At 49.4% G+C, this 12266-nt stretch overlaps 2 protein-coding genes across 4 annotated transcripts in view; one reads left to right on the forward strand and one right to left on the reverse strand.

Moving 5' to 3' along the window:
• The window catches only part of b3gat2 (beta-1,3-glucuronyltransferase 2 (glucuronosyltransferase S)), an 18443-nt gene extending 9207 nt beyond the window's left edge, over window positions 1-9236 (forward strand). Inside the window, 2 exon segments of the mRNA XM_060073021.1 lie at window positions 2729-2877; window positions 7000-9236. Of these exon segments, the coding sequence (XP_059929004.1) occupies window positions 2729-2877; window positions 7000-7086 (236 nt within the window). The 3' untranslated portion in view covers window positions 7087-9236.
• smap1 (small ArfGAP 1) overlaps window positions 8379-12266 on the reverse strand; it is a 72350-nt gene continuing 68462 nt past the window's right edge. For all 3 annotated transcript variants that reach the window (XM_060073016.1, XM_060073019.1, XM_060073018.1), the window contains one exon: window positions 8379-11000. In XM_060073016.1, the coding sequence (XP_059928999.1) occupies window positions 10842-11000 (159 nt within the window). In that variant the 3' untranslated portion in view covers window positions 8379-10841. The remainder of the gene's footprint in view (window positions 11001-12266) is intronic.

Here is a 12266-nt window from a genome sequence, read left to right on the forward strand (position 1 = left end):
CCGTAGCTCCATCCCGTTTGGACTGCCCCCTGCCCCGCCTCAAGGTCCATCGGAAAACCTCAGCTGAGTTTATAGCTGAGTTTGTTTCCCTCTGCTGTCAATGAAAGAGCAGTTCAGCTAGTCTACGTGTGTCTTTATAGTCTCAAGCTGAGCTGTACGGTAGGCAAGTGAGCTTACTTTCTCTGCTCTATTGGAATAAAACATCTTTGTAGCTACAAATAATGCAACCGTAGTAGAACCATGTAAGAACGTGCCCCACCCAGTGAAACTGAATCCCCCTTTGCTGAGCTCTGTAATGATGCTTGGTCTGATGCAGAGATCTAGACACAAGCAAAAACCAATGCCCTTCTTCAACAGGTTGCAAGCTCAATGCACTTTGCAACTTTGCACTGGAAATGACAGAACTGCTCTTGAGCTGCTGCTCAACTATGCAACCTGTATGTAGCATGCAAGGCTCGTTCTCACAACTCACACATTTATCAGACAGCAATTGCATCAACGATTGATATGATAGTCAACGCAACAGCCGACTACATATTATTAGTATTGAGGCATGACTAGGAGGGAAATGACAGCTAGCAAGTAACTTTTGCTAGCTGTCTTTAGCGGACACATTAGTGGCTACCTATGGGGGCAGCTGATGTTTGCCCCTGATGTGGTAAACGAGACGGTTGACATTCCAGTCCCAGAGATAATAATAAGCAGGACAATCAATAGAATACCATGTGCATGTCAAATTCTCTCTCTCTCTCTCTCTCTCTCTCTCTCTCTCCTCTCTCTCTCTCTCTCTCTCTCTCTCTCATCCCTCTCTCTCTCTCTCTCTCTTCTCCTCTCTCTCTCTCTCTCTCTCTCTCTCTCTCTCTCTCTCTCTCTCGCTGTCGCTGTCTACCTCGCTCTGTCTCTGCTGACATACACTCTTCATGGAACAGGTGCTCTGAAGTTGCATCAAATCCCTGAATCCGTGCAACCGGGGGGATCATATCAGTGAGAGGAGGCAGGGGAGACGGGAGGTAGGAGGCGAGGAGAGGAAGAGAGGAGTCCAAGGAGACGGAGGAGAGCAAAGGAAGAGATGAGCGGAGGATAAAGGAAGGGATGAGGAGGCGAAGGGGGAGGGAGAATGCAGGGAATGTGCTCTTATCCTGCAGACACACACATACACAAAAACACACACACATTAACGCACAAATAAGCAGACACGCATACAAGCACAAACGCAGGCTTTCTGACTCACAAACACACACACACACACACACACACACACACATAGACTACTGGTGCTATTGGATGGGGAATACGGAAAGCAAACCTGATACAGCGGGACTGCCTCTTCTGAAACGACAGTGCTGGAAATGCACACACACACACACACACACACACACACACACACACACACACACCACACACACACACACACACACACACATTGTGGATGCAAATTAACCCCCTCCCCCTTCATCACTCAGAATCAGTCGGTTATGCAGCTGCCACGCACGCACATGGGATCTCCTCCTTAATCATTTGCACCGACTATTCAAGCGGGAGCAACTTAGTCTCATCAAAGGCAGGCTTATCGGTTCATCTTCCATTTTTAAAGGTGTCTCTCTGCATTAGTTGACGCAATGCATCCAGAAGCACAAAGAGCAGGTTGAGGTTCATGATTCTAAACGTGTTGAAAGGATCCAATACCCCAGAGGTGAGGTGGCAAAGATCACCAAGTAGGGAGTCTGCAATAACGGCAGCAATGCCGATGAAGGATAAGCCGAAAATATAATTCATATTTTATAAACATACACCCACACAGACACATACACACATGACACATCCAAGGTGAACGCAATACTCCCCTTCTGTAAGTCACATTTCTCATGGCTTATTGCAAAGAAATGAATCGTCAACTGTGCCCCGTGAAGGATGGAGGCTTGGTAACCACAGAGTCCCCCGGGGTCGGGGCGGGCGGCCCGGGGCCACGAGGCCGGCGCCACAACAACGGAGGCCAGAAGAACGTTCCGTAATGAACAAGAAGTGCATCATCGCTCGGGGCCCTCTTTCACTCCCCTCTCCGGGGCCCCCGGGGGGAGGTCAGGGCTGGGTCGAGGGATGTGGGTGGAGTCGTCAAGGCCTCTCCGTGTTTGCTGTGCAGACCGCCCCTCTCATGGAATGGAGGCCAGCGGAGAAGCGACCCCCGGCGTGACCCGCTGGAGGTTTGATTAGACGGGGACACGTTTCAGTGACTCCAAAAGGTCTTACCAACATGCTCTCTTTTCCGTTCACCTTTAGAGATTGTTATTCGACACATGTCATTTCGTTTTTTATTGTTATTTTGCGGTGTGGTTCCTTTTTGTTTGTGTGCTTTTGGCATTGAAGGGTCACTTTCAGAGTTGAGCCCCCCCCCCCCCCACCCCCCCCCATCCTAGCAGTGAATCATCATTAACGCTGTGACCCCCTCCGTTGACCCCTGGCCGTGAGATGGAAGCAGATTAATCTGATAACAACCTTGTGGTGGGATCTTGCCCGATATGAATTGCACAGATGTAATTAAAATTCTACCGCACTGCGCTCTACGTTTTCTGTTTTCTTCTCGCGGCTCCAAAAGGACTCTCAGTGCATTTACAATGAGCCATTCTGCTCACCTTGCCACTCTGCTCCTCTTCTCCCCTCCTCCTCTCCTCCACTCCCCCTCCTCCTCTCCTCTCCTCTCCTCCTCCTCCCCTCCTCTCCTGGGCTGCAGGGTTTGCGGTGAACCTCCAGGTGATCCTTGGGAACCCGCGGGCTCAGTTCAAGCGGCGGGGGTCCCAGCCCGGCATGCAGGAGTCCGACTTCCTCAAGCAGATCACCAACGTCAGCGACCTGGAGCCCAAGGCCAGCAACTGCACACGGGTCAGTAGAAGGCTCCTGGTTAGTGGTGTAAGAACCACTGGTTAGTCAGTGGAACGGTCCTGGTTAGTGGTTGAATAACCAGTGGTTAGGCAGTAGAATGGTTATGGTTAGTGGTGGAGGAAACACTGGTTAGTCAGTGGAATGGGTCTGATTAGTGATGGAAGAACCACCTATTAGTGGTGGAAGTACCACTGCTTAGTCAGTAGAATGGTTCTCATGAGTGGTGAAGGAACCCGTTGATTTGGTCAGTAGAATGGTTCTGGTTAGTGGTGAGTGAACCACTGATTGGTCAGTAGAATGGTTCTGGTTAGTGGTGGGCGAACCACTGATTGGTCAGTAAAAAGATTCGGATTAGTGGTGGAAAAAATCACAGCTTAGTCAGAATCCTTTTTCTGATTATTGGTTGATGACTGATTGGTCAGTAGAATACTTAATGCCATGATCACTATTTGGTGATTTTTATTTAATGTTTTTACTTGTTTGAGGTTTAAAGGAAAACCCTTTTGAAATGGCACTTTTTTCAATTCAAACTATCAAAATACAAATATGATTCTGCTGTGAAGTCTGACATTTAAAAATTGGTACAAATGCCTCGAAGGTGTACCTTAAATTTGGCATTTGGCTTTCAAAGTACTGGGTATTTCCCCCCCCCTGGCATCAATAACCAATTGCATGACAGAGGTATGTCACAAGTGACCTGTAGCTAGGCAACACACTACAGCTTGCAAAATGATGGTTATATTACCAAGTCTGCATCTGGGGTCAAATTCAGCGGTGGCGACACACACAGACACTAACACATTTAGCAACATCGGGGCTGTGTACGTGCATCCCAGACAATCTGAGGCACATTCTACAGCTGCAGTCATTACAGCCCGCTGCCATGGCAACAACGCCCATACCCTTAGGCCCCTCCCTGGATATTGACTGGAGTGACTCATGAAGAAAGATGGGCCTTGCGTCTAAACCCGGGGCCGGCATCTCACCGTCGGACAGCTACGGGCCCTCTGCAGCCCCCTCGGCCCTGCCTTTGGTCCCCGGGCTGTCTGGATCGATGGGGGGCTCATCTCAGACGGCCGAAGCCCTGCTGGCACGGCCGGTGTTATCCGGCTGCATCCGGGGCTGCATGGAGAGAAGAAGTCTTCCTGACGTATGGGCTCTATTATCCTCCCTTCCTATTTACAGCAGCGCTCCTGCGGGCTCCCGCCGCCGACGGAGTGATGCGCATGCGGACGAGCAGGGAGCTGCTGGTAGACAATGCAAGGCAATCCCTTCTCACGAGTCGTTCCCCCCTGGCCTATTTCATTGACACTCTATCGGTTTAGCCACCAGTTAAAGTAAATAGTGAGGATTTGTCTTCAGGAGGTATGTCTCAGAGGACGGGGGTAAAAGGGGCTCTACAGGCAGGCCGGACGGGTTTAGGCAGGCCCAAGTCAAGCACAGAAGTAGAAGGTCGTAGTGGGTCGTAGCGGAGGAGTTTGCTGAGGGGATGATACAGATCTTGGCCGGGGGGGAGGGGTCGGGGTGGGGGGAGGCCCAGGTGAGGGGTATGTAGACAACCCCCCTCCTCGCGGCGTTCTACCAACAGTGCAGTGTTGAAGCCGCCACCGCCATTACCAGCGCCATTAACTTAATAGTCGTAATAGAGGTGCCCCGGCGCCGATATTAATACTGGCTATTAACGAGCCATGACATCATCACTCACTGCCCACAGCTACAGAGGGAAAGGGGGTGGAGGGGAGGGATGCATCTCCATTAATCACTCGGCAGCGAGCCCCTGCGTTTTTGGGGAACGAGGGCAGGATGCGATATCATCGCTCATGCCTGCCGGCAAGTTGTGATGACATCATCAGCAGCAGCCACGGAAGAGAAATGACCCGATGCGGGGTTATATTCGTCCGAGAGGCACGCTGGAGAATAGCGACTGCGAACGCCCCGCACTCCAACCCTGAAGACATCTCCCGGTGAACGACGGTGGTGTTCACTAGCTGACAGGCAGCTGGCTTGTGCATTTGTAAATTGGTGGGTTTTGGATGATTTCTTTTTTGAAACTGCTACTGCGCTGAAAACGAGAAAGTGTAGCGAGGCTCTGGAGAAGAGCCCGTTTGAACCCTTCAAACCAGAGATTGTACAGCAGCCGCCCCCAGCCTCCCCCAGGCCACTGTGACATTTGGGACAATGCGTCCCTTTCTGCAGAGCAGATACCCATCTGGAGCCTGCATGGAGAACTCTGGACGCTGACCTTGACAATGGAAGACTCTGAGGCGGGCTACATGCATGCTGCATGCACTCGTTCACACACACACACACACACACACATACACACATACACACACACACAAACACGTGCACGCACGCTCATGCACAACAGTGGCAACATGCCCTAATGACGCTGGCGCCCGGCATTAATGTCAACAGACAGTAGAGACTGGAGGAGGCGGGGGGGAGTGGGGGAGGGGATGGGAGGGCGAGTGGGGTGATGTGTGTGTGGGAGGGGGATGGGGGGAGAGAAGCTGCAGATTGAAACAGATGATGACGCCGGACAAAGAGAGAGAAGGAGGGTGAGACGGAGACCGCGCGCGAGAGAGAGTCTTGGAAACAGAGAGAGAGAGAGAGAGAGAGATCGAGATCGAGATGAGGTTAAGAGATCGAGAGGCAGGGTATAAAAGGATTGACGATGGACGGAGGAGGAGGCTGATGGATGGGGACGTGGAAGAAGGACAGAGAGGCAGAAAGCAGCTTCTAAAAGCAAAGGGTGGGGTGCAAGGAATGACTTGTCAGCCTGGAGGGGGGGGGGGGGGGGGGGGCGCTCACCATTCGTCTCTCCTGTATTAAAGGTTGGGTCAAGACAGACAAACCCCCCCCCCCCATCCACCACCTCCAACCTTTAAGAACACTGCGCTCCACACTCCCTCACACACACACCCATAGACCAAGGAAAACAAACATCCCGCTAATACTGGCTGCAGGGCGAGGTTCTGCTCAGAACAATAATGAATAAATAATAATACAATAATTAAACTGCCCAACGCTACATGCAAACACAGACAAAACACACACACTCACAAACAGGTGTATTTCCCTCCCTGCACTGTGATGTATTGTAATGCTTTAGTGAATGCTGCATTGACCTTGTTAAGAAATGCAAAATGGACCAATTAGTAGCAGAGTACACAGGAAATGACACGTTCCAGCCGAAAGAGCCCTGACACGTTCCAGCCGAAAGAGCCCAGGAAACTAAGGCAGTGTCAGGCTCACAGTTAATCATGTCTGCCCACTGGTGTTTGTGTGTGTTTCCATTGGCTGATAACATGAATATGTTTGCATAAATTAATCAAGCCCACACATAATCACTCGACAAGTATAGTCCATTGAAAGGCCATTACGTTAACAATTACGCCTAATTTTAATAAACTCTTAATTAACACTTCATTATCATCTTCGCAAATCCGGAAGTAAGTTTTGTAAACCAAAATGGCCACAATGCAGTTGGAGCCTCCTGCTAAAATAGCAAACAGTCTAAAGCAGGGTTTTGACTGGCCCTTTAATGAGTAGATTGTTAACCAACCCAAATTGAAGGACTAAAATCGCTAAAACAAGTATGTTTCATCTAAATTCAACCCGATAACGGGAGATCCAGAGTCTCTTACCTTAGTGTTTTCATGGCTTTGTTTTGTTTTTGCCAAGCAAAACTGCGACCAGTGTTCTGGTCTCTTTAACAACAAATACCCAACACTATCCATCTAGTTCTATGCTCTTTGTTTACAAAAGATGTTCCAACAGCCTCTCATTTCAATACATTTTATTTAAAAAAGCTTTATTGGCATGAGGAACAAACATTTACATTGCCAAAGCGGGTGAACAATAAAGAAGTAAAACAATAAATAGAACTAAAGTAAATAGTAGAGGTAAAGTTTATTATTAAAACAAAATATATACACATATTAGATATTACACTAATATACTCAATACATAAAAAGTAATATGTGGGATCTTGTAAAATTCCGGTATCTCGTCTTAACAGATAAATTAAAGCTAAACTCGACACAGTATTTACAATATGGAGGTGTATATACGTGTGCAAGAGTGCAATCATTGGTTCAATCTCTCTCTCTCTTCCAGGTGCTGGTGTGGCACACTCGCACGGAGAAGCCGCACATGGGGAACGAACCAAAGTTCAGGAAGGACACGGTGGTGATCGAGGTTTGAGCGCCCAAGCTCAGATCCCCATCTCCACAGGGAGGGGGCGGCGGGGGGCGTCACGGCAGACCCTCCTCTCGGTATCGGGGATGAGACGAGCAGCACGGGACGGACACGCCTGGATACCGGGCCCGAGCCCTGAAGCCTCAAACCGTACACTGCATATGAAATGGGATTTCTTTGGGTAATCCGCTCAAAAAAAAGCACGGGACAGTCGCCCCCTCAGCTGTCAAGGGCCCAGGTCTCTCTCTCTCTTTCTCTCCCTGGGAGTTAGGGGTGAGACCGGGAGGGCTCTGTCTCTATCTGGGAGGGTGAGACCGGGAGGGCTCTCTCTCCCCCTTTCTCTCTGGGAGCGATGGCCGAGGCCGGGAGGGCTCTCTCTCTCTCTGTGGGAGTGATGGGTGAGAGAGACACTGCATGCGACCCTGCTAAAGAGGATCACCCTCTCGTGCTGTGAGCAGGACTTCAGAGAGGACGCTGCCCTGTGCTATGGCTGTTTGTGGCTCCTTTATATCAAAGAAGATCTGGTGTTTTCTGTGAATTTGTTTAGTTTGACGTGTGTGCGTTATTTGGGTTAACTTATGAGGAACTGATGGATGCAAACACACCAACAGTGCTGTTTGATCCACTAGTTTATCCTCCCTTTTTTCCTTTGTTTGGTCCAATCTCACGGGTAGGCATTTATGAAAAACGGTAATAAACATACTTTTCTTATTCTAGATTAGTTTTGGGGTTCATTGGTTTAAAGTGGATCTTAAGCAGTTCCCCACCTACCGTCGTCATCTGAGCCAAACCATAATGGGGCTGTGAACACTTCCTACTGGCCTGCAGAACTAACAAGAAGATAGACATGGAAATTACTTTGGAAGAAGAAAAAAACGATCTTGGACTTGGAGGGTGGACACTTTGCAAAGCCCCGATGTATGAAGTCCGTCTGGCTCTGCGTATTAAAGTGGCTCTCACTGTGTGGCTGGTGGACCGGGCTGCTGTCAATAATGCAAAGCCTCCGGTCCTAACAACAAAGACACCTGGCCTGAGAAGGAGACTTCTTAGTCCTTCTCACGGGCGGGAGGATTACAGCAAGGTGGTGATGTAAGCTTTGAAAGGAATAATATCATCAGCACCTTGCAGAGCCCACAGCTTTCACAGCCAGCCCGCCAAGTGAGGCGATCAGCCTACGTATTCTCAAAGAAACGTGTCTGCATTGTCCCGTGTTGATATATGTGTGCGTGTGTGTGTTTGTTTGTTTGTTTGTGTGTGGGAGGGATGGTGTTTCATTAAACACAAGGAAACAAAAGAGGTCCAGGAGAACAACCGTTTATTCCAAATAAACATATTGTAAAACTCAGAAAACAAAAAAATAGAGACAGGAAAGACTGATGAAATGGAACCCTTACAGTTAAAACTGGTCACAATATATTACAGCAGAGATGGAGGGAGGATCACCGTTTTAATGCACAAAACCTCTTTTTACAGTACTAGGCACCAGAAAATTGTAAACATCCGAAATAAACCTGGAAGACGTTGGAATTAAATTTGTCTCTAGTTTCTGCGTGTCCCCCATGCTGGCTGTGTGTGGCTCTGTGTCTGTGGCCCTGTGTGTGCGTGTGTGTGCGCGTGTGTGTGTGTGGCTCTGTGTGATTGCGTGAGTGTGTATCTGTGTGCTCATGTTTGTTTTGCTCTGGCTTCATTACGATATATCTTTCAGCCACTGTTGCTCCAGTCTCTCGTGTGTGTGGACCTTCCTTGCAGGACGCGAGCGGATTGGACAGTGATGATGTCATCAGTAGACCCGGGGCCTTCGCCGGGTACCCATCCAGTGATGGGTTCCCAAAACAGGAAAAACGAGATTACAAATGAAGAGCCTTCAACGGGCGCCGGCATCACTGTCCAAACCACACGCTCTCCAGATGGGCTCTCAGTGATGCATGGCTCCAGACGCCACAGCTGGGCCCCTATGGGTCGTCCAGGTTTATTTGCTTGTTATTTTTGTTGTTCTCTTGCATTGCGAAGAATAAAATCAGCACGGATACACATCGCAAAAAAACAACACAAACCGACCGGGCAGAGTAAAAAAAAAAAAAAAAAAAAAGAAAAACAGCAAAGCGAGTCCAGCCTAATGTATATACCCTGGATCAGACTCTCCACCGACACTACAGTGCGGACATGAACGCTCCCAAATAAAATAAATAAAAGGCATGGAGGAAAAAACGTTTAAAACACAAGAAGGATAACAATCCCAAATGATGAAAAAAATAAAACAAAGACGCTATGATGCAGGTAAAGCCGAACATGATCATTTTCAACATCTAACCAACGAGGAGCCGGGGCGCACGTGGACACAAACTAGACTGACGACTGGCGTACTGGCGTGCTCCCTAGAGGGCTGTGATGGAGGGCTGTAGGATGCTCGCGCTGTGCCACTGCCTCGGGACGCACGCCGAATTGAGGTCCGCCCCGCACCTGGGGAGGGCTTTAAATAGGTCGGGACCCACATTCATCTCATCTAGCTCCCAGTCGTTTAGAAAGACATTTCTCCCTCAGTAATAACGCTACAGGCGGTCCATGATTACTAGGGAGGGGTGGGGGGGGGGGCGCGAGAGTCCACGGTGTAGCTGCTCTGAGTTGGTTAAGGACTAGACAATCTTGTCTCCTACGTCTGAATGTTGTTTTGTGCCTTCTTTTGTTGAGTTGTTTTTAATGCCTATCGGCAGGCCGAGTCGACCTGAATCAAAGCCATTCAGGACGAACACCCTCGTTAATTAAACTTGTGTGGGGGGGGGGGGAGAAAAGGGCAACACATGAACAAGTCAAGCGTGTAAAGCGGAGGAATCTCTCTTTTACGGGTCTCCACAGACGTTCACACTGGGTTCACGTTGATACAGTACTTTAGAGACGATTATTGGCTACTAATTATTGATCAGCCGCACGGATAGGGGGGGGGGAGTGGAGGGGGCGGGGCTAGGGAGAGAATGAGTCGGGGACAGCAAGGGGAGTCGACTGACAACAGAGGGGCAACCATAAGCCTAGGCATTTAAAAACTATCGCGCTACTATTCACTATTTCTTCAGAGAAAGACTATATTCATGATAGGCTATAATGGATTAGTAATAGACATTGTGAGTGCGGTGTGATCTCATAGGCAGAGGGGGTCAATCCGAGAGGCCCTACCAGAGGACACCACTAACCACGAGGTCTGGCTGCTCGTTTGTGGCTCTTTTTCTTTTATATTGGGTAGGATGTTGTGGGCGCCGGGGGGGGGGGGGGGGGGCTTTTGTCGTCCACAACTTTGAAAAAGAAACACGGCCAGGAAAGGTCAAAGTTCGTATTGAGTACAGCAGGAGAGGAGAGCTGCTGTTTGGTCTCTAACAGGGAGAGCCCGTGACTGCTGGAGGGAGGGCTCGGAATGGAGGATGAGGAGGAGAAGAAGAAGAAGGGGTGAGAGCGCTAGACAGCGCCTCTTGTGCGTTCTTTTCATTATGCTTATTGTGTATATGAATGTGTGTGTGTGTGTGTGTGTGTATAAATATCTCTCTGCGTGTTTGTATCAATATCTGTGTGTGTGACTGTATCAATATGCGCGTGTCTTTGTATGTGTACCAATATCTGTGTGTGTGCGTATGAATACGATTGCGTCTGTGTATGTCTATGATTATGTTTCTGTGTATGTGTCTGTGTGCGTGTGGAGAGAGAGAGACAAGGGCAGTATTAGATGGGTGGGCTGCTTCACCCCCTCAGCCCGCCAACACTCCCGGGGCCACGCTTCACTTCCACAGCTGGGTGCTGAGGGTCTGGCCAGAGGGCGGGGGGGCCGACCAGCCCGTCATGGGGGCCGGCTGGCCGAAGGCCCCTGGGGCCCCCATCGCCGCGCCCCCAGCACCGGCCCCTCCGCCTGCCGCCATGGCCGACATCTGCTGAGTCATCTGAAGTAGGGGAGCCCAACGATGGAGGGGGGGGGGGGGGAGAGAAGAGAGAGAGAGAGAGAGAGAGAGAGAGAGAGAGAGAGAGAGAGAGAGAGAGAGAGAGAGAGAGAGAGAGAGAGAGAGAGAGAGAGAGAGAGAGAGAGAGAGAGAGAGAGAGAGAGAGAGAGAGAGAGAGAGAACGAGAGAGAACGAGAGAGAACGAGAGAGAACGAGATATAGAGATATAGAGAACGAGAGAGAGGGAGAAAGAGAAAGATAGAGAGAGAGAAATAACAAATGTGGTCAATAAAACGGGTTGGATGGCTAGTATTCATAAACAGGATTTATCATCAACGTTAAAACACGCGTGGCGTTACCCCGGAGTATATATGGTGATTTCAGGTGTGGCATCGGCGGTACGGCTCGGGTCTGTCACATGTTTACGCCAAGGGAATAAATTTCACTTCACTTTACGAGGTGCAGAAGTATCCCACACATCACTCAGATCCGAGTGAGGTTGTGAAAACCTCAATGAACTTCTGCCGTCTCTTATCTCTCTATCTCTCTATCCTTTGGAACCCATCACCATCCCACATGCTGCCCAACTCCAGATGTCCTCATAACCCACCACGCCCACACCTGCTCATGACAAATGTGAGCGTGTGTGTGTGTGTGTGTGTGTGTGTGTAAGTGTGTGCGTGCTCAGAGTGAGCCTGTGGCTAAATAGGTTTACCGTAGCACATTTGCATGTATTAGCTAGAGACAATGACGCAAGCTTACAATTTTGCCTGCATCAACCATGTTAGTGGAACATATCAGAGCAATTTGCATGCACAGATCCACACGCACGCACAGTCGCACACACACACACGCGCAAGCACACAGTGTGTGTCTGGGGTGATTTATGATCTTTCATTAACCACCCGTAGTTCTAAAGAAAATGGAGACAGCTTTGAGTGTCGCGAACCCACAAAAAAAGACACACTTGCAGGAGACAATGTGTGCGTCTGCATGTGGTAGTGTGTGTGTTTGTTGGACTAGGTCCAGGACATGCAGAGAAAGGGTTGTGTTTAAGCCGTTGCAATAACCCTGCTTTGTGTGTGTCTGTTTGTTTGAGAGAGTGTGAGTATGAGTGTGTTTGGTTTTGTGAGAGAGTGAGGGTATGAGTGTGTGTGTGCGTGTGCGTATGATTCTGTGCGTAACAGTGTGTGTGTGCGCGCGCTTGTGTGTGTGAGTGTGTGCGTATGAGTGCGTGTGGTCTACTCTGTACTCTCTTCGATTACATGC

The sequence above is a fragment of the Gadus macrocephalus genome, chromosome 15 (assembly GCF_031168955.1).
Source record: "Gadus macrocephalus chromosome 15, ASM3116895v1".
NCBI lineage: Eukaryota > Metazoa > Chordata > Actinopteri > Gadiformes > Gadidae > Gadus > Gadus macrocephalus.